Source organism: Rhinatrema bivittatum, chromosome 3 (assembly GCF_901001135.1).
Source record: "Rhinatrema bivittatum chromosome 3, aRhiBiv1.1, whole genome shotgun sequence".
NCBI lineage: Eukaryota > Metazoa > Chordata > Amphibia > Gymnophiona > Rhinatrematidae > Rhinatrema > Rhinatrema bivittatum.
Genome location: NC_042617.1, coordinates 535,269,587 through 535,292,210, shown reverse-complemented (window position 1 = coordinate 535,292,210; position 22,624 = coordinate 535,269,587). Strand labels below are relative to the sequence as shown.

Sequence of the window (22,624 nt, the reverse complement as noted above, 5' to 3'; positions counted from 1 at the left end):
GCACGACAAGCCCTGCAACTCGGAAATTTGACACGCAGAACATATTGCCACCAGAAACACTGCTTTCAAGGTCAATAACCACAAGGAAAGGGTATGCAGCGGTTTAAAAGTAGGGCCCACCAAGATATCCAACATCAGAATAAGACTCCACAAGGGAACCAGTAACCACAAAGGAGACTGAAGATGTTTTACTCCCTTCAAGAAATGGCCCACAACAGGTTGGGACGATAAGGATCCACTATTCACCTGGCCCCTGAAACAGGCAAGAGCCACAACCTGTACCTTGAAGGACTTAAGGGCCAACCCTTTAACTTATTTTGCAAAAATTCCAAAATGAGCAGGATCTTAACTGAACAAGGAAAAACGCCACGCTCCTAACACTTGCCAAACCCTCACATAAGCTAAGGAAGTGGAGATCTTTCGAGCCCGTAGCTAGGTGGCAATTACCACAGAAGAATATCCACCCTTCAACAAGCGAGCCCTCTCAAAGGCCATACCATAAGCCAAAACCAAGTCGGATCTTCATGAAAGACAGGACCCTGCTGCAACAGATTATTGTGCAGCAGAAGACGAAGGGGGGGGGGGACTCCTCTACCAGGAGTCTTTGCAGATCTGCATACCATGGTCTCCTGGGCCAATCCAGTGACACTAGGAGCACAATTCCTCTGTGGGCTTCGATCCTGCGAATTATTCTGCCCAACAGGGGCCACGGGGGAAAGGCACACAGCAGCTTCTCTTCCGGCCAGACCTGCACGAGAGTATCGATACCTAAGGACCTCGGATCTCTCCTGGAACTGAAGAATCGAGGAACCTTCACATTGCGAGAAGTCGCCAGCAGATCTAGGAACAGAAGGCCCCAGCAATCCACTATCAGCTGAAACGCCTGGTCCGACAAAACCCATTCTCCTGGGTCTAAACTCTCCCTGCTGAGAAAGTCTGCTCTCACATTGTCTTTTCCTGCAATGTGAGAAGCTGAGATCACCTAGAGATGCCCTTCCACCCATTCAATATGTTGGTCTATTTCCTGTGACACTTACTGGCTTTTGGTTCCTCCCTGCCGATTGATGTAAGCCACTGTCATTGGGTTGTCCAAAGTTACTCGGACCACTTGACCCTGCAATCTATCGCTGAACTGCAAGCATGCAAACCATTCCGCCCAGGCTTCCAGGCGATTGATGCTCCAGAGAGACTCTTCTGAATTCCAGCACCCTTGTGCCATTAGTTCCTGACAGTGAGCTCCCCAACCCTGGAGACTTGCATCTGTCGTGAGTATCAACCAATCCGGCAAAATCAGGGAAACTACCTTTCTCAGATGATCCTCCTGCAACCACCACTGTAGGTGAGAGCAGATTTCCATCAGCAAGTGGAGTCAAACCGAATAGTCCTGAGGCTGTGGGCTCCAACGAGACAGCAGAGAGCGCTGAAGAGGACACATATGTGCTCTTGCCCATGGCACCGCTTCCAGAGTTGCTGCCATCAAGCCAAGTACCTGTAGATAGGACCACACTGTCAGCCGTATAAGTGTTCACCAAAAGATGCACTTGCGACATCAACTTCTGAATCCAAACTTCTGACAGGAAAACTCTGCCCTGCCTCATGTCGAAACAAACACCCCGATACTCCAAAGACTCTTGGCTAGGTTCACTACCCAGCCAAGCTCCTGCAACAAGGAGATTACCTTGTGGATCACCAGGCGGCTCTCTTCCAGAGACCTGACCCGAATCAGCCAGACGTCCAAATACGGATGTACTAGAATCCCATCCTTTCTCAACTCTGCCGCCACAACCACCATAACCTTGGCAAAAGTTCTAGAAGCGGTTGCTAGACCAAAAGGCAGCGTCCGAAACTGATAATGGAGCCCCAACACCACAAAATGTAGAAAACTTTAAAGCTCCAACTGGATGGGAATATGGAACTAGGCCTCAGACAGATCCAGGGAGGTCAAAAATTCCCACGACTGCACGGCCATTATCACTGAGCGCAAGGTTTCCATGCGACAATGAGTCTCCCACAAATGATGGTTGACTCCTTTGAGATCCAGGATGGGATGAATGGAGCCCTCTTTTTTGGGCACAATAATATAAATGGAATATCGCCCCATACTTATTTGAGACGTAGGCACTGGAACCACCAGACTGAGGCATCTTGACAACGTAGATTCTACTGCCTGCTTCTTCTGTGGGGAGGGGTAAGGAGACATCATGAACACATTCCAAGGAACTCTGCGAAATTCCAGCGCATATCCTTCTTGTATCACCTCCTGGACCCACTGATCCAATGTAATCTTGACCCACCTCTGATAAAAGAGAGACATCCCCCTATCTCTTGTTCCCGAGGGTGGGTCAGCAAACCTTCATTGTGAGGCTCAGAAGGATCCACTACCTGAGCCCATGCCTCGCTTGGGCTGTCTAGGACGAAAGGCAGAATCCTCTGAAAGGTTGACCCTCTGTAGGGACAAAACTACTTGGAATCCCTGAGATGACCCCTCATACCAAAGGGGCGCTGCAACTGCTTCTTATCCTCTGGCAACCAAGAAAGCGGGGATTTGCACCCACTTACTGGCCAGTTTTTCCAACTTGCTCCCAAACAAAAGAGAGCCTTTAAAAGGCAATTTCGTGAGATTAGCTTTGGAGGTTGCGTCGGCCGACCAATTTTACAGCCATAATTGATGCCTGGCCGCTATTACCAAAGCCACTCCTCTAGCCGAGTTACGGACCAAATCGCAGCCCGCATCTGCTAAAAAGGCAGCGGCGGGATCCCTAACTGCTCTGCAACTCACTCCAGATTCATCAACTTCCTGAGAGAGAAGAAGACAAGAGCAAGCCACCAGGACACAACAGAAAGCTATCTGCAATGACATTGCCACTGCTTGCTTAAGGACGGCCTCAATACTCCTATCATGCACATCTTTCAAGGCTGCTCCTCCCTCCATGGGGATAGTCATCCGCTTAGAGATGGCACAGATAAGCGCATCCACTTTCGGAAATTGCAGACGCTCTCTCTCCACCAGATCCAAGGGATACAGGCCTTCCAATGTCCGACCCCTTGGGAAATTTGCCACTAGAGCATCCCATTTAAGATCAGTCAATTCTTGAATGGCTTCCATAACAGCAAAAAAACAAGAGGCTTTACGCAAGGAAATCAAAATAGTTTTCTTTGACTCAGACATGGAATCTGCCCCAGGTACTCCCAGCATTTTCAAAGTCTGGGAAATCAGGGCCGGCAGCTCATCTCTATGAAAGAACCATAACATAGTCTTATACAGTTCTAGTCCGGAGGAATTTCCCCATCTTCCAGAGAGTCAGGATCTACCTCAACATCAGAGCCATCCGGATTCCCATCGGGAATACCCGCAGCTAACCAAGGAGTGCTTCAGTGCTTAAACCTAAACCGGAAGAGGGAGGGGTCACCGCCTGAGGATCTAACCTGACAGGATTGGGTAGAGCTGAGGACTGTGCCTGAAAAAAGGATTGCAATCCTTGAAAAAATTCTACCCAAGGCAGAAGGATCCGTGCCAAAACCAGAAGGCACTTGTGCAGGGCTGAGCTGCATCCCCTGCAGAGGAACCAGTCAAGTGAGTTCCAAGGTCAGGCGTTCCTCTGGACAAGTCCTTAACCAGGCCATCATCAGGCTGGGAAGAACCAGGTTTAGCAAAATCAGAGGAAGATAATTCTCCCTGGGCCTCTAAGCAGCACTGACACATGTTAGAGGGCATTCCAGGCTAAGATGCCCTATTAGGCCAGGCAACACAGAGAGAAAGGCACTTAGGTTTCTTGGTCACTGGTGCCATTAGTTCATCAGTATGCTTAAACAGGCACTGAAGATGTGAGTTCAGCCAATTCATGCTGAAAATTTGTTTTTTTAAGTGCACAAAATTTATGCACACAAAAAATTTGGCACCCCAAGTCTATGCCCCGCAAAACTAAGCGCACTGAACCAACGCGCCAAACATGAACTCACTACAAATACGTTATAATGTGTGCACATGGAGCGCTGGGTGCACAATTTGGTCTCACAGCCGGACGCACTGCACACACCGATGCTCTTTAGAGGGCAGATGAACATGCAGAAAAGTACGTGAAAATGCTGCCGCAGCCTACCAAGTGGTGCACAGAAAAAAGCCTAGCAACGGGGCCTAGCCCACCCGGGATATTCAACCCGCCAGGCTGCCCAGTTCCCTTAACCACAACGGGAGCAGGAACGAATGTCGGAATGGCGCGGTGAGCACGGAGACTGGAGGAAGTCCTACACAACCCCTCCACTCTGTCTTTCCTTTTTTTTTTTTTTAAACTTACCTGAGCTCAGCCCTTCCCAGCTGAGTACAGAGATGGTCTCCAGCTACGAGGGTAGAGAGTATATGCCGTCATCGCTGTGCTCGGCTTCCTGCAACCGCAGCCTTTAAGCTGTACAAACAGTTAACTCCATGCTGGCTGAACAACCAGCTACCGGACCAAGGCACACATCTGAGGGACCACGAAAAACACCTCAGGAATTCTCAACTGGGGGAGGGACTATTTGGTATCTCCGCAGGAAAGCGAGGCTTTTACTTATAAAATTGACCTTCTAAAATCTGAAGCAATCCCCAGGGTTCTGAAGGAACACAAACATGAAATTTCAGATCTATTATTTAAAATTTGTAACCTATCATTAAAATCGTCCATTGTACCTGAAGTCTGGAGGCTGGCTAATGTAACCCCAATATTTAAAAAGGGCTCCAGGGGCGATCCGGGGAAACTACAGACCGGTTAGCCTGACCTCAGTGCCAGGAAAAATAGTGGAAAGTGTTCTAAAGATCAAAATTACAGAACATATAGAAAGACATGGTTGAATGGAACAAAGTCAGCATAGCTTTACCCAAGGCAAGTCTTGCCTCACAAATCTGCTTCACTTTTTTGAAGGGGTTAATAAACAAATAGATAAAGTAGAACCGGTAGATGTAGTGTATTTGGATTCTCAGAAGGCATTTGACAAAGTTCCTCATGAGAGGCTTCTAAGAAAAGTAAAAAGTCATGGGATAGGTGGCGATGTCCTTTCGTGGATTACAAACTGGTTAAAAGACAGGAAACAGAGAGTAGGATTAAATGGACAATTTTCTTAATGGAAAAGAGTATACAGTGGAGTGCTTCAAGGATCTGTACTAGGACCCATGCTTTTCAATATATTTATAATTGATCTGGAAAGGAATACAACGAGTGAGGTAATCATTGCAGATGATACAAAATTATTCAGAGTAGTAAAATCACAAGCAGATTGTGATAAACTGCAGGAGGACCTTGTGAGACAAAATGGGTCCTTGTCGAAGAAGACGCGGGAGATGGGCCAGCGGTAATGGTCCTTCGAGAGCTAAACGCACGAGATCCGCAAACCACGGCCTGCGCAGCCATTCTGGCGCCACCAGTATCACCCATCCTGGGTGCAGTTCTATCTAACAAAGAAGCCGACCGATGAGAAATCAGGGGTGAAAGACATACAGAAAGATTCCTATGGGCCACGGACACACGAGAGTGTCGATGCCCACCGATCCCTGCTCTCGACGACGACGTTCTGTCTTCGCATTTGTCTGTGTCGCCATTAGATCCAACTGAGGCACTCCCCATCTGGCGCAAATATGGTTCCACGCGTCGGCCGATAGCTCCCATTCCCCTGGGTCGAGCTGCTGAGAAAATCCGCCTGAACGTTGTCCACCCCCGCGACATGGGACACGGCGATGCCCTTGGGATGACGTTCCGCCCAGGTGAACAACAGGCGTGCCTCCAGTGCCACCGCGGGACTGCGTGTGCCGCCTTGTCGGTTGATGTACGCCACTGTCGTCGCATTGTCGGAGAAAACTCGCACCATTATGCCCTGAATCCAGGGGAGGAAGGCTTGTAAGGCCAGCCGCACTGCCCTCGTTTTGAGGCGATTGATGGACCATGAACTTTCCGTCTGCGACCAGAGACCTTGAGCTGATTTCCTCCCGCACACCGCTCCCCAACCGGTGAGGCTAGCATCGGTGGAGATGATCAGCCAATTCGGAGTGTCCAAGTCCATCCCCTGCTCCAGATTTCTGCACGACAGCCACCATGATAGACTGATTCTGGACTCCCAAAGTGGCATTGGTAGATGAAATTGTTCCGACACTGGACTTCACCGAGCCAACAATACACGTTGTAACGGCCACAAGTGAGCAAATGCCCAGGGAACCAATCCCAAGGTGGAAGCCGTGGAGCCCAGGACCTGAAGATGATGCCACACTGTGGGAGACCATCTCCGTAACAGGGAGTGGACCTGGTCTTGTAACTTCATTATTCGATCCGCCGATAGAAATACTTTGCCTTGTAAGGTATTGAATCGAGCTCCCAGATAAACCAGCTCCTGAATGGGTTCCAAGTGACTTTTCTGGTCGTTGACCACCCACCCTAACGATCTCAACGTGGTCATCACCGTGTGGACCGACCTCTCGCACTCCTCTCGTGACTTTGCGCAAATCAACCAATCGACCAGGTACGGATGTACCAAGATGCCTTCCTTCCGAAGGAATGCTACTACCACCACCATCACTTTCGTGAACGTTCGGAGGGCTGGGGCTAGACCAAAGGGAAGAGCTCGAAACTGAAAATGTTGTCCCAACACCTTGAAACGTAAGAACCTCTGGTGACACAATCGGATAGGTATATGAAGATACTCCTCTGTGAGATCCAAGGACGCCAAAATTCTCCCTTCCGAACTGCCACCATCACTGTGCGCAAGGTTTCCATCCGGAAACGCGGTATGCGAAGGCAGCGGTTCACCTTCTGCAGGTCGAGGATGGGGCGAAACGTGCCCTCCTTTTTGGGGACCAATCCCCCGGATGCCCGGCTTCCACTGAGGGATGGCCCACGAAGGTGCCTAACACTTAAGGAAGTGCCGCAAGTTCAAGAAAAAAACACTAACTGAAAAAACCTAACTACAAAAAACTGCAGGAGTGTATCTCTACCCTCTGCTGGAGTCAGAAAAATACTGGCTAACTGCAGGTGGCACTCTGGTATATATGGCAGTGCCCAAAGTTTTGGTTCTCTGACTCCCTTTGCTGGTAGGGATACACAACCCACATCTCTGGACTGATCCTGTACGTGCTGGGAATAGGAGCTACCGCCCAGGAAAGAGATCTAGATGACATAGTGGATAATACTTTGAAATCTTTGGCTCAGTATGCTATGGCAGTCAAAAAAGCAAACAGAATGTTAGGAATTATTAGGAAGGGAATGGAGAATAAAATGGAGGATGTCATAATGCCTCTATTTCACTCCATGATGAGACCGCACCTTGAGTACTGTGTACAATTCTGATCGTTGCATCTCAAGAAAGATACAGTTGCGATGGAGAAGGGCGACCAAAATGATAAAGGGGATGGACCTGCTCCCCTATGAGGAAAGACTAAAGAGGTTAGGGCTGTTCAGCTTGGAGAAGAGACGGCTGACGGGGGATATGATAGAGGTCTTTAAAATCATAAGAGGTCTAGATCGGGTAAATATGAATCTGTTGTTTACTCTTTCGGATAATAGACGGACTAAGGGGTACTCCATAAAGTTAGCATGTAGCACATTTAAAACTAATCAGAGAAAATTCTTTTTCACTCAATGCACAATTAAACTCTGGAATTTGTTGCCAGGGGATGTGGTTAGTGCAGTTAGTGTAGCTGGGTTTAAAAAAAGATTTGGAGTTCTTGGAGGAGAAGTCCATTACTTGCTATTAATCAAGTTGACTTAGAAAATAGCCACTTTTATTACCAGCATCAGTAGCATGGGATATTCTTAGTTTTTGGGTACTTGCCAGGTACTTGTAGCCTGGATTGGCCACTGTTGGAAACAGGATGCTGAATGCTTGGTCTGACCCAGTATGGCAATTTCTTATGTTCTTATGCACGTCCATCATCTACTAGAGACGGAAATACTGGCAGGCTGATGTCACTGCTGGAGTATATATATATATATATATATGTGACGTCAGTTTGCTCCTTCTCCATCTGAGGGCAAAGGTGCATAACCCACTGGTCCTGAGTCCATCTGTCTACATGCTAAGAAAGCATGACGTATATTTGCATGCACTGCCTCCATTGTATGCAAATATATCTCATGCATATTCATGGTGGATGTCCTGAAACCAGACCTGTTTGTGGCAAGCTAGTACTGGAACTGCCTACCCAATCCCAATATTAAACTAAAAAGTGCACTAAAGTCATCTTTGGAAGTAAGGCAGGGTGTAAATTCAAATTATCATGCTTATTATTGCTAAACTGGTTTGGTTGATAAGTTATTGTATTCCCATGCTCCCATGATTCTACCTGCATAATTAGTCTGTTGCCACATAATTTGCAACCTGTTGCACAATCAACAAACCTGAAACTCCACCACTTCCTAATCAATCATCTGAAGAAAGCTACAGAGTGCCTGCCTTCAATCTCAGATCTCTCTCTGGCAAGCAGTCTGCAGGGAACATGAGAAGAGGGGGGTGAGGCTGAGGCTGGAGCAGACAAAGATGAGGCAATCTACTTCCTAATCCAACCCCTCCCCTTCTGTTGTTTCCTCCTCCTGTCCCAAAGGGAACAGGAGAGGAAGGATGCATTGGAGTAGATATAAAAAGCAATCAAAATGTTTGATCCCTCAAAGATCTCTTAAATCAAGCAAAGATGTTATTGATGTAAATGCCAGATGGAGTGATGTCCTTTAAAAAGGATTTCATCTTTTACACTTGCATATGTGCCAACATTGCACCAGCTGCAAAGACCTGGATGTGTTTTAGAAGTCTGCAACTGACCAACAGCTGGCAGACGCTGGGTGAACAGGTAGTACTGCTGACAAGTTTCCGACTTGTGCTAATTTATCCCCCTTTTGTATCTGTCACCGTGTGTCCAATACAGGCACAGGTACAGTAACCTTCTGTGTAATTAATAGCATAACATGATTCTGAGGGCAATTTCAGCTCATACACTCGAAGACAAGGACTTTCTCAAGAAAATATAAATAAGGATGGGTGCACTGTATTTAAATTCAAAACAAAAGTGATATTTCAGTTAAAGGTTTGTACCTTATGAGGTCCACATTCAAAAGCCATATAGACAGATAACATAATAGTTATCTATCTAAAGGGCTTACCTGGCTATATGCAGCCCTTATCTGGCTAAATTCTAGCTGGCTAATAAGTTAGGAGGCTAGAATTTAGCCAGACAAGTTAGAAGCGGTCCAGGAGCGTAACTGAGAGGAGTGAGTTAGCCAGCTAGGTCTGGTTGAGGCAAAGAGCTGTCCTAAAGTTAGCCGGCTAACTAATTAAGATAGCCAGCTATATTCAATAGTGTGGCTGCACTGTTGAATATGCCTCCTCCATTTTGCTATCCGGAGTGTGTCTGAATATAGACCTCTATGTGTCTTTACTTGATAGTGGATTTTTGTACTTGGTAAATTTTACTATTTGTATGTAGTTGTTTAAAACCAGTGTAAAAGGTTTCAATAAAAAATTGACTTTTGCATAGTGAGAGATGTGAATCTTCATACAAAATTATGCAAAATTTACCACAGAATTTTGAAAAATCTGCCACAGAATCTGCTAGCACTTGCTGCAGAATCGTGAAGAGTGTACTGCATGAAACTAGGAGCTGTGGTTATCATGTAACCAGGGAACTATGAAGCAACATTTACTACTGCCTCACTGAAGCCTTTTAAGTCCTAAGCGCAACCATGCCCATCTTCCCAGCATGCCGTGCAGAGCTACGAGAGCACACACCAATCACGAATGCTTCTTTAAAGGGGGTCCCCGACTCGTTGTACCAGGGGGGTCGGCCCGCTGTGTAGATGGTACGTTTGCTGGTCCTGAGGAGTGGAGGTTCCGTTTTGGTCTGGCTAGTGGTCCGTTTCCGGGGAGATGGAGTCAGTGGCAGGCGGGTTAACAAAGTGTCCAAGGAGTCCTCTCCGCTGTCACTGGTGAGGATGGGAGTAAGATGAAGAGATAAAAGCAAAATAGGTTAAGAGCACGTACAATTCCAGGAAAACCCATCTATTCCTCACCTAAACAGATCAGTGTGGTTCCACAACATAAATACTCTGGCCAGTTGTGTACTGTAACATTGCCAATGTGTCACCTTCACCGTTATCCCCGCTAGTCCAGTAAAAAGCCCACACACAATTCTACCTACGCGCCTCGATCTAGACCTGCAACACCCATTGCTCCACTACAGAGCCTACGGGCAGCTTTTTCAATGCATCTCAGTCCTGACCTGCATCTTTTCTGTTCCTTGGTTCCCTCTCTTGGCATCAACATGGCGGCGCTAATCTTTTAGGTCTCGTACGACCAGGGCTTAATTTGTAGACAAAAAGGAAGTGGAACTGTGAAGCAGCTGGGGAGAGAAGAGGCAACGTGGGAGGAAGCAGGGCTGAGGTTGGGAGGGGAACTCTCTCCTGCACACTCACACGCATCTACAGTAGGTGAACACATCCAGCAGCAGAAGCAATGGGGATGGCAGGCATTCACCACCCTTTCCCTCATCTTCTCATAAACCCTGCCTTTCGGTTCTGCCAGGACACTGCTCAAAACCAACAGGCTATCATCTTGGGGTAAGCGGCTCCAAAGATCTAATCTGCTTTCTCTGGAGCCAGGGGTGGGGGAGAGGACGGACATGATCCAGACACCAGCAGCTTTACTCATTTCCGCAGGGAGCTGGAACTGATTTATACCACCAGCTCCGCTCCGTTTCTGGGGGAGGGAGAGCCGGAAGGGATTTACCACTGGCTCTACTCTGTTCCCCTTAGGTCCTGGAAAAAAAAAGGTGGCAGATTGCCATTCTGGGTGGTTCCACCAGAAACGAAGCCATATTTCTCCTGGGATTTCTAAGGTGCCCAGGTAGGATGGGCCAGGATCTCTTTCCTGCCTACCAGTGCCAGCACTGTGCGTGTAGGGGCAAGGAGCTGGAGCTATTTCCTACCTGCTAGAGGCGCTAAAACTGGAACATCCTAAGATCACTGCTCCATAATAGCACTCACTCCCTTCAGGGCTCCTACGTTTCATGCTGAAGAGCTCTGCTGTCTGTCCACACAGCACAGAAAGGACAAAATCCTCCAGGAGTAGCCAGACACCGTCTGACTGGGGCTGCCCCACCTTCCCTCACCAGACTCACCGGACTGTATGAACAGCTGGCAGGGGGAGGGAGACTTCCATACATAGCCATGGACATTCAGAGCTGCCACTTCACAAGCTTAGTCCTGAGTTAAATTTAGAAGTGAAAGAGAACGCCCCGGTGTGGCTAAAGGCTCTGTCTGAACCTGAGCTGGCAGGAAAAGGTGGCTATTGTTACCCTGGCAGGCTATGAAGGGAGCTGCCAAGAAACAAAGACCGGGCCAGGCTATTTTCTCGTGTCTCAGAATTTACTTCTAGGCAAGGAGACCAGACCCTCCAGCCTGCTGCGTCAATCCAGGTCTAGTCAGTAACAAGGAAGCTTCCCAACCCCTCCAGCGGGCTCTGAAGGGTCAGCTCTGTGGCTCGGCTCCTGTGTTAACTCAAATCCTGGCCTCCCTGCTGAGGCTTCAAGCTGGGGGGGGAGCTGGCTAGTGCTAACCGTGGGGGGGGGGGGGGGGGAGAGGGGGTATTATGGATTTGGAAACACAGAAAGAGACCATTTTTTCACATTCTGCCCCAAGGCCCCTGGGCTAACCCTGGATCCGTGGCAGGCTGTGAGGATGCATGTGAACAGACCACATGGGTTCTTTCTTCAGACTGGAGACATGGCAAACCTCAAATATATCTAGCCTCAGCCATTGTGTCCCAGGGTGACTTCAGCGAGCCATCTAGTCCTGGAGAGAAACCCTGTGCTAAGTCTGAGCCATCCAGCTCAAGAGGCGAGGGGGAGGTGGGGGGTGCCACTCTGCCTGGCAATCCCCGTTCACCGAGACATCCAGCAGGTTCGCAGTCAGGATTTCTGCGCCGTTCATTTTTATTTCATTTTCAGTTTGCTTCCCCCTCCCCTTTCTCTTTTTTTGACCCAGCAGTTTCCTTTGTCCTGCCAACTGCCGGAACCAGGGCTGGGATCCAGCACCTGGAGCCTTCATTCACAACTATCCAGGGAACTCTTTCCCCTATTTTCTATTTTCCCCCATCCCCAAAAATAATAATTGGGATTGTTAGCCGCCTTTCCCCAATCAGCTTCCAGCTACCCGAGTCAAGGGGAAATAAAAATAGTCAGGAAGAGCATCAGTGGGAGAAAAGGGATTTGAACCCTGAGGTCCCTGGTTTTCAGCCCATTGCTTTATCTACTACTGTAGGCGACTCCTCCCTCTGGTTTCTTGCAATAGCGGTCCTGGGCAGAACCCTGCACTCATGGGTCCTACATCTGACTGCCAAGGGTCTCCCTTCAGTAATGACCACAACAGCCAGGGTCTGTGAATGCTTCCTCTGTGGCATCCCCATCCCCAGCCCACCTGGGGAACCGAAGACTGGACTCCAATCGGGGACTTTCCACACAGCGGTGTACAGCACCGCGACGGAGCATCCATTCCTCCTAGGGATCCTCCATGCTGGAGATCCGGTCAGCCTCGCGGTTTATATGAAGCTAGTGAGGGCCTCTCCTGGATTTAAGAGCCAGAAGGGATGCTGGATGTTGATGCAGGGTGTCCTCTCAGTGCTAATGCCTGTACCCAGGGGAAACCTTCCCCAGGAAGACTCCCAGTAAATGGGCAGGAAAGCAAATGAAAGTTACTGTTCTTGAATAACCTGATGTAACTGATGACTTTTTTTTTTTTTTAATTATTATTATATCTTACTTATAAACCACTGCTCTGAAAAATGCTTGCTAGAATATGGTTTGCAACCCGATGTACTACCAGGGGGGGACAGAGAAAAATGTCTATATTATCTATGGAAAGATTGAAAATAAAAGTTATTTTCACACACTGAAAACAGGCTGAGGCAAATAGTATCCTAACAGAAAAATATCCTAACTGGGTCTAAAGCAGCAGAGGTAGGAATGGGAAACTGCAGAAGGGTGGATTCGAACTGCTGGGTTCTGTGCTGGCTCTATTAAGTGTTCCTGCTGCTTAAGTTACACAGGAGTGCGCTGTCGGACATGTTTCACACTGCCACTGCAGTGTTGCACTGCAAGTCGCAGACTGTTGCATTGTGTTATACTGCCATTACAGGCTGGCTACTGAACATCTTGCATTACACACCAGAAGAGTTACAAGCAGGTTCATTGTAACACGTTGACAAAAAAATGAGTTATAATGCAGCGATCCTGCAGTTTCCCCAACAGGTGTGTCATGGCACACTGGTGTGCTCTCAGTGCACTGTAGAAAACAAGTCACCACTGCCTGATGCTCAGATCCACGCCACCACCTGGGCTCGGCAGCACAAGAGACACCAGCGGTGGCTTTTCAACTTGTAGAAAGTCCTTTCTGAGAACGTGTACATTCATGCATGCCTCCTCTACTAGTCACAGCATGGAGGATGGCAATTAATGCACAGTATGCAGAGCACGGATAGCTGGGGCCTGCTTTGTACAGCACACGCAGTGCACACAGCACCTCCTCATCTTCCCTGTCTGAGTTCTTCAAGCTTCTGTCTTACCCCCAGGCTAAGTGAGACAGGGAGAGCTTTGGATGTGATTCACTTTGAGTGCTGAGTGCAGCAGGAGCTCTGGCAGCCACACGCAGCAGGCAACGTAATTAACTGAGCCAGCTGCACACATCACAGCAACTTCTCCCTTCTCCTGTGGGAGCAGGTGCATCGTGATGGATTCATGTGTGCCTTTGTCCCTTATCTTCCTCTGCTTACAAATTTCAGAGAGACACCAGTGGGGGTTTCAGAGCTTCCTTGCACTTCTTTTTGCCATATGAGTCCTCTCCATATCCGCACTGCCTGCTCCATGAAGGCTGGTATGCCATGCAACATTTTTATTAACGGAGGTGTGCCTTGGGCTTGAAAAGGTTGGGAAACACAGCCTTAGAGTGCTGGCTGTTACACCGTCACTAGTGTCTTGCTGGTCATCATATAAAGGGTGTTGTTCATTGGCTCTGAGGTTGCTTGAGCTACCTGTTACACATTATCATTACTAAGCACTGTAGTCCTGCACGGTTTGTATTTCACACCAGTAGTAATGGACTGGTTTGGACTACTTGTGTTACACAGCTAATACCGTGCAAATTGGTGTGGAGTGTAAGGCACACTGACAGTGCTATTTGCTTGATTCTATGAGATGTGGACAGTGCTGATTACCGCTACACACTGCCAATGCTGGCTATGGCCATGCAGCCATTTACTGGTCGTGTGATACATTGACACAGTGTCGATCTCTAGTGTACGCAGATGCCAGGGGTAGTCAGTCCCAAAGAGTGAGCTTTTTCAGAAGGTATGCCCGGTCTCTTGCGCTCTCTGTGGGCTGCTCCCTGTACCATGGGAGACAAATGGCATTTTGTCACCTGACAGTGAACTCAATTAGACTCTGCTGTGGTGAACAATTTGGGGGATCTATCACTGACCTCCCTCCCAGTGCCCTTTATCTAAGTTTCCTCTCTCTGCCTGTGTGTGGCTTCGGGTGCTGCTAGGTCTCCCCTTTCTCTCCATGTGTGCCCGGACCAGGGCTAGTGCAAGGGTATTAGGCGAACCTTACAGCAATGCGCCCTCCCCCCAGTGGCCCTCTTTACATACAATTAAAATTATGCATTTACCACACATTTAACAAAAAATTGTATAATACCTTTGAGGATAATTGCTAAAAAGCAAGCGCTATAATTTTATATTTTAACAAACAAACTCTCAGGGGAAGGTATCAGATAGAAGTGCTCACAGTCTCACAGGCTCTTGCCCTATACAGGGCTACAACCCTTCTCATGTAATGGCACTGTTAGATCACGTCATCTACCGTTTCCCCATGAGAATATTCACTTTTTTCTTTTTTGCTTTTCAAATGTAGAATATAACACCCAATAAAATTTATTCTTAAAAATTAACACCCGACCATTAAGTGAAATTGTGTATTAAATTACTTATCTCTTTGTTTGTGCTTTTACTGCTAATTTTCCCAATGCTGCGCCGAAACATTGTTGCGCCGAAACATTGTCAATGTCGGGCGGGAAGACAGCTGACAGCAAGCAAGCGAGCGCATAAAAAGCATTGGGAAAATTAGCAGTAAAAGCACAAACAAAGAGATAAGTAATTTAATACACAATTTCACTTAATGGTCGGGTGTTAATTTTTAAGAATAAATTTTATTGGGTGTTATATTCTACATTTGAAAAGCAAAAAAGAAAAAAGTGAATATTCTCATGGGGAAACGGTAGATGACGTGATCTAACAGTGCCATTACATGAGAAGGGTTGTAGCCCTGTATAGGGCAAGAGCCTGTGAGACTGTGAGCACTTCTATCTGATATCTTCCCCTGAGAGTTTGTTTGTTAAAATATAAAATTATAGCGATTGCTTTTTAGCAATTATCCTCAAAGGTATTATACAATTTTTTGTTAGATTACTAAGAATTTGAGGAAGTGAGCCGTTGTTCTAAATTAAATTTACCACACATTTAACATAGCATGTACATTATATTTGCATGTACTGCAAAAACAGCAAAAAAAGGACACTTGAACCCAATATGGCATTAAATCTATTCTATTGCATGTTGAGTGTTGGCTTGGCTCTCAGAAAGCCATGAAAAACAATTTCAATTACAATACAGTAAAACTCCGATATTAAAACAGCACGAACTGCCAACTCTCAAATTCTAACAACCCTACCTATGAAAGGGCAACACTGCAAATATTAATCAGGGACCTAAAACACCAATACACCTTCTATTAAGAAAACAGAACAAGCTACAGATCCCCACACAGAAAATATATGCTGCAGAACAACTTCCCTCGGTCACACATACAGAACAGAGACAGACACTCACCAAATACAGAATAAAGATGCTAAAATTATAAACAGAAGTGTGCAGACAAAAAGTGAACTGGAAAACACAACAAGCCAAACTCTGTATGCAGTGCAGCAATGGAATAACATCACCATGCCTCATAAAACATTAAACAACAAAATTAAGAAATATAAAACATCAATCATATCAGTAAAAACATACTAAGAATTGAATATTTCAAAATAGCTGACAAATGGAGAAATTACTTACCTGATAATTTCGTTTTCCTTAGTGTAGACAGATGGACTCAGGACCAATGGGTATAGTGTACTGCTGATAGCAGCTGGAGACGGATCAGATTTCAATCTGACGTCAGCCCTAGTACATATACCCCTGCAGGAAGAGCAGTTCTTCAGTATTCTCCTCGAAAAGCATTGTGGATATATGCATGACTGAATAATTTGAATAACTTGATTAATTTGAACTGGTTGAATTGGTTATAGCTGGAGATTGCCAGTGCCCTCAACCGAGAAACGTCGACACCCGGTAGGATGGGTGTCCTAGATGAAGGAAAGCATGGCTTACCCGTGAATCACTCGCTCCCCGGGGATGTCCCCCGAGAATTCCATGAGTAACGGCAGCCGTGGGTGGAATGCTGAGTACATCTGTCTACACTAAGGAAAACGAAATTATCAGGTAAGTAATTTCTCCATTTCCTAGCGTGTAGCAGATGGACTCAGAACCAATGGGATGTATAAAAGCTACTCCTGAACTGGGTGGGAGGCTGCCCGTGACCCACTTAGTACTGCACTTGCAAATGCTGTGCCCTCCCGAACCTGAACATCCAGGCGGTAAAACCTGGAGAAGGTGTGGATAGAGGACCATGTCGCCGCTCTGCAGATCTCGGCGGGTGACAGCATCTTGGTTTCCGCCCTGGACACTGCCTGGGCTCTAGTAGAATGGGCCTTGACTTGTAAAGGCGGTGGCTTGCCTGCTTCTACGTAGGCCGCCTTGATGACTTTTTTGATCAGAGGGCTATGGTTGCTCACGAGGCCGCTTCCCCTTGCTTCTTCCCGCTGTGAAAGACGAATAAATGGTCCGTCTTTCGTATGGATTCCGACCTTTCCAAGTATCGGACTAGGAGTCTGCCGACGTTGAGATGGCGTAGACTTCGAGCCTCTTCTGAATTCTTTTGCTCATCTGGCGATGGTAGCGAGATGGTTTGGTTGAGATGGAAGTGAGACACCACTTTGGGAAGGAATGATGGAACTGTGCGTAACTGGATGGTTCCCAGGGTGAGTCTGAGGAACGGCTCTCGACAGGACAGTGCTTGTAGCGCGGATATACGACGGGCAGGACAGACTGCCAGCAGGAAGGCTGTCTTCAATGTTAATAGTCGGAGAGACAGGCCGCGGAAAGGTCTGAAGAAGGTTCCTGCTAGGAAATCTAGGACCAGGTTGAGGTTCCAAAGAGGCACCGGTCACCTTAGGGGTGGTCGGATGTGCTTGACTCCTTTCAGGAAGCAGGAGATATCCGGGTGAGAGGCTATGCTGCCGCTCTCACTCTTGGTTCCTTAGCACGACAATGCAGCCACCTGTACCTTGATGGAGTTGAGGGACAATCCCTTCTGTAGGCCGTTCTGCAGGAATTCCAAAATCACAGGAATTTTGACTGAGCGTGGTATGATGTCGTGGTCCTCGCACCAGGCTTCGAATACTCTCCAAATCCTTATGTATGTTAGGGATGTGGAGAACTTGCATGCTCAGAGTAGGGTGTCAATTACTGACCCCGAGTATCCTCCTCAATGGCCAGAACGTGAGAGAGAATCGAGCTGGATCCTCGTGGAGGATTGGTCTCTATTGGAGCAGATCTCTGTGTGGAGGTAGTGGCAGGGGGTTCCCTGTCAGCAGTCTTCGCATGTCTGCGTACCACGGTCTTCTTGGCCAGTCCAGGGCCACTAGAAATACTGGGCCCCTGTGGTGTTCTATCTTGTGGATGATCCCGCCCAAGAGGGGCCAGGAAAGGTGTATAACAGAGTCTCCTGTGGCCACGTCTGTAACAGGGAATCAATTCCCTGGGACTGGGGTTCCCGCCTGCGGCTGAAGAAGCTGGGTACTTGGGTGTTGGACCGGTTTGCCAGGAGGTCCATGGTTGGTGTTCCCCAACGGTTTACTATCAATTGGAATGCTGTGGTCGACAGTTTCCATTCTCCTGGATCTAGACTTTCTCTGCTGAGGTAGTCTGCCAAGACGTTGTCTTTCCCGGCACTGTGGACGGCCAAGATCTCTTGAAGATTCACTTCTGCCCATGACATTAGGAGGTCTATTTCCAGAGACACCCGTTGGCTTCTGGTTCCTCCCTGACGGTTGATGTAGGCCACTGTTGTGGCGTTGTCCGACATTACTCTGACCACTTTGTCTCGGAGTCTGTGACCGAACCTTAGGCAGGCTAGTCTGACTGCCTGGGCTTCCAGGCGATTGATGTTCCATCCCGACTCTTCTTCGTTCCATTGCCCTTGGGCGGTTAGCTCCTGGCAGTGTGTTCCCCATCCTCGTAGGCTGGCATCCATGGTGAGTAGGGTCCAGGTTGGTGAGGATAGTCTCGTTCCCTGGCTTAGATGGGCTTCTTGTAGCCACCATCGTAGTTGGGTCCGAACTCTGTCTGGGAGCTGAAGCCGTATGGTGTAGTTCTGGGACAGTGGATTCCATCGTGATAGTAGTGAGTGTTGTAGGGGGTCTCATGTGAGCTCGTGCCCATGGGACTACTTCCACTGTGGATGCCATGAGGCTGAGAACGTGTAGGTAATCCCATGCTGTGGGGCGAGGTTCACTCAAGAGGATTCGTAACTGGGTCATCAGTGTTGATCTCCTTGTCGGGGTCAGGATGACCTTGTCTTGTTTGGTGTTGAACCGGACTCCCAAGTATTCTAGAGATTGGGAAGGCTGCAGGCAGCTCTTGTTTATGTTGACCACCCACCCGAGGCTCTCCAGTTGAGTTTTGACTCTGTTGGTTGCCTGGTGGCTTTCTTCTGGGGATTTCGCTCTGATCAGCCAATCGTCTAGATAAGGGTGCACGCGGATTCCTTCCTTCCTCAGTGTTGCTGCCACCACCACTATGATCTTGGTGAACGTCCGGGGTGCAGTGGCTGACCCGAAAGGTAGTGCCTGGAACTGGTAGTGACGATCCAGGATCGAGAAGCGTAGAAAACGCTGATGCTCTTGATGGATCGGAATGTGTAGGTAGGCTTCCGACAGATCCAAGGAGGTAAGAAACTCTCCCGGTTGTATCGCCCTTATTACCAAGCGTAGGGTTTCCATGCGGAAGCGAGGAATCTTCAGGTAACGGTTGACCACCTTGAGGTCCAGGATAGGTCTGAACGTTCCTTCTTTCTTGGGGACAATAAAATAGATGGAATAATGGCCAGTATTTATTTGTTGTGAAGGCACTGGTGTTATAGTCTCTAAGGCTAGTATTCTGGTCAGTGTAGCTTCCACTGCCATTCTTTTGGAAGGGTCGTGGCAGGGAGATTCCACAAACTTGTCCGGAGGGAGGTGATGGAAATCCAGGTAATATCCCTCTCGAATGATGGATAGGACCCACTTGTCCCAAGTTATCTCGATCCATCTTTGGTAGAATAGGGCAAGTCTGCCCCCTATGGCTTCTTCCTTTGGATGGATCGGCTGATTTTCATTGTGGGGTGCGGCTGGGCCCAAGCTGGCTCCCCTTTTATTGTGCTTGTTCCAAAAGGACTGGCTCCGGCCTGCGGGGCGGGCCGCTTGATATGAGCTTCTATATGGGTTGAAGCGCTGTGATCCTCTGCCCCTGGAAGTCCGTGGGAAGGATTGCTGGTTTCTCTTACTCCTGTCCTCCGGTAGCTGCGGCAGTAGGCACTCGCCCCATTTGTTGGCTAGTTTCTCTAGTTCACTTCCGAACAGGAGTGTTCCCTTGAAAGGCATCCTTGTGAGTCTCATTTTGGAGGATGCGTCGGCTGACCAGTTTCGGAGCCAGATTTGTCTTCTGGCTGCCACGGCAGATGAGACTCCTCTAGCTGCTGTGCATACCAAATCCGAAGCGGCATCCGCGAGGAATGATACAGCTGGTTCCAGGGCCTCCCCAGAGTATTGTTCCTGGTCTGTGCTAAGCAGACCAGGAACAACACTCCTGGTGTCACCACAGCAGGCCACGATCTGTAAAGAGATAGCAGAGACGTCAAAGGACTATTTGAGGATAGATTCCAGACGTCTGTCTTGAGCATCCTTGAGTGCTGCTCCTCCCTCCACTGGGATAGTAGTGCGCTTCGAGACCGCGCAAACCATGGCATCCACTTTCGGACATGCCAGGAGATTTTTGGCGGCTGGGTCCAGAGGGTACATGGCTGCCAGAGCCCGGTCCCCTTTGAATGTAGTTTCTGGGGCATCCCATTCCAGGTCAATTAGTTGCTGGACGGCTTGTAATAGTGGGAAATGGTGGGAGGTCTGACGGAGTCCCTCTGATAATGGGTTCGTCTTAGGTTCCCCCGAGGCACTTGTGCCCGGGATGGCAAGCTCTTTTAAGCTGTGTGTGACCGGGTCTGGAAACTCGTCTTTGGTGAAGAAGCGTCTCATGGTTGGATGGGGTTCTGTCCCCGGAGGGAGTTCCCCCTCCTCCAGGGGTTCTGACTCCTCATCTGAGATGTCCGTGTCCCCGAAGGTGGGGCTTCTGGGCGGTGGGATCACTTCCCTGGGCATAGAGGGTCCCGCCATGCTGAGGTCCTCTGGTGGAGCCTGTGGCCGCATTATAGGAGGCCCCGGTTGCATGTGGACGAAGATATGCAGACCTTTGAAGAATTCCACTCAGGAGATAGATGCTGGGTCTAGACTAGGGGGGCGCTGTGTCCCTGGGGAGCCCCGTTTGAGGGGGGGTCCCGCTGTGTAATGCTAGGTCTGGCGTACTGCTTGAGAGGCTGGGGTCCAGTATCGGCTGGGGGCCATGATTTGGGTCCCCTAGGGCCTCTTCACACTGTATACACAGGGCCGTGGCCTCCTCATGCTGTTCAGCTCTAATGTGGCATGCTGGGCAAAGGCCCTGAGCTTTTTATTTTCAGGTGGTGCCATGGCGTGTGTGCGTACAATACAGTTGTGCGCTCCCGTGTGCGTCGAAGTTGTGTGCGCGCATGCAAGGAGATGTGCGCGCTTTTGGGCGCACAGGTCGAAATTATGCGCCCAGCACAGTAAGCGCATGGCTATGCGCGTCGCTTGTGCACTCGGTACTTGTGTGTGCGACATTGTGCATACAAGGTATTTGTGCGCACGGATCGAAATGGTGGACAGGGTGGCGAACAGAGCCAAAATGGTGACGGCAACCACGCGGAAAATATGGCGACCACCTCGGAGGGTCTCCACGTGGGAGGGCCCTCGGATCTGACCGGGGTCTAGCCCTGCTATGATCAACACGGCGGCACTGGTCCCGGCTGGCGACCTGTCCATCTCCTCGAGCTTCGGAGACTTTTAAATAGATTTCTACCTTACCTTGTCTTGGCGCTTCCCGGTCTCGTTCCGGGCGGTCTCCGGCTGCGGGGGGAAGAGGGAAAATACCTTCACCGCCACGCTTGAGGTTGCACCCGCTGTCTCTCAGCCTCACCCGATGTCGGGGGCTAGGTCCCTGCCGAGGGTCGGCCGCCGGTCTGAGGCTTACCTCCAAGGGATCGCGGAAATCACCTCGGGAAATCTCAACTGGGGGAGGGACCCAACGGGTGACACCGCAGGAGAGCGGGGCTTGTCTGTAGAGGTAAGATTTCTTCTTAATTTGATTTTCTTAAGTAAATTTACTCTAATGCTATGCTAGCATGCAGAGTCCCTAGCTGCTATGGAGACGGAAAATACTGGAGAGCTGCACTTCCTGCAGGGGTATATGTACTAGGGGCTGACGTCAGATTGAAATCTGATCCGTCTCCAACTGCTATCAGGAGTACACTATACCCATTGGTCCTGAGTCCATCTGCTACACGCTAGGAAATAGAACATTCAATAATTAAACACATAAAATGTTTTAAAAATTCCAAACAAAAATCAATGAAATATTTCAATATAGCTGACACATATAACACCCAATAGTTAAAACTAATAAGGATAAAAGAAATTCCCTGCTCTCCATATCTGGCAACTTTTGATATGCAGGTGGAGTAGTGTTGGGGGGGGGGGGGGGAACACAAATTGTGCCCTCTCTCTCCCAAATACACACACACACACGTTCATTCTCTCGTACATACACGCTCACACTCTCTAACATATTCATACAAAAACACACATATTCTTCTCCACCTCAGGAACATACAATTTGCAGCAGCATCCTCCTTCAGCTCACGCAGCTGACAGCACTACTCTTTTCTCTTGGTGTGTATGCTGATGCTACTTCTTTCTTCTGGCCATATGGGCCAACACTGCTCCTGCTCCTTCCCTCTCACTTATCTACCCCTCTTTCATTCCCTCTGCTCCCCCTCTCAATCCCCTTCCCTTTACCTTCCTCCCCTCTCACTCACTCACTCCTCCTCCCTTTCCTTTATTTTCTTCTCCTCTCAACTCATCCCCCTTCCCTTTCCTTCACTCACTCCTCCTCCCTTCCTTCCCCTCTCATTTCCTCAGTCAGGTCCCCTTTAGTTTCTTCCCTTTTTTTCTCACTGACAAGGGAGGGAAGGAAAGGAGAGATGAGTGAGTGAGATGGAAAAGGGAAGGGATTGTCAGTGCCTGCCTCCCTTCACCTCCTCTGGCCCACTGGGTACATTCTTCGTCACTGCCATGGT

At 48.6% G+C, this 22,624-nt stretch overlaps 1 protein-coding gene across 3 annotated transcripts in view; it reads right to left on the bottom strand.

The window, feature by feature from the left end:
• The window catches only part of LOC115088247 (uridine-cytidine kinase-like 1), a 118,531-nt gene that overhangs the window by 93,794 nt on the left and 2,113 nt on the right, over positions 1-22,624 (bottom strand). For 2 of the 3 annotated variants that reach the window (XM_029596336.1, XM_029596337.1), the window contains exon 2: positions 9,739-9,932. In XM_029596336.1, coding sequence (XP_029452196.1) covers positions 9,739-9,932 — 194 coding nt within the window. Of the gene's footprint in view, positions 1-9,738; positions 9,933-10,933; positions 11,060-22,624 lie in introns of those variants that run through there. The other variant, XM_029596338.1, reaches the window with a different exon arrangement.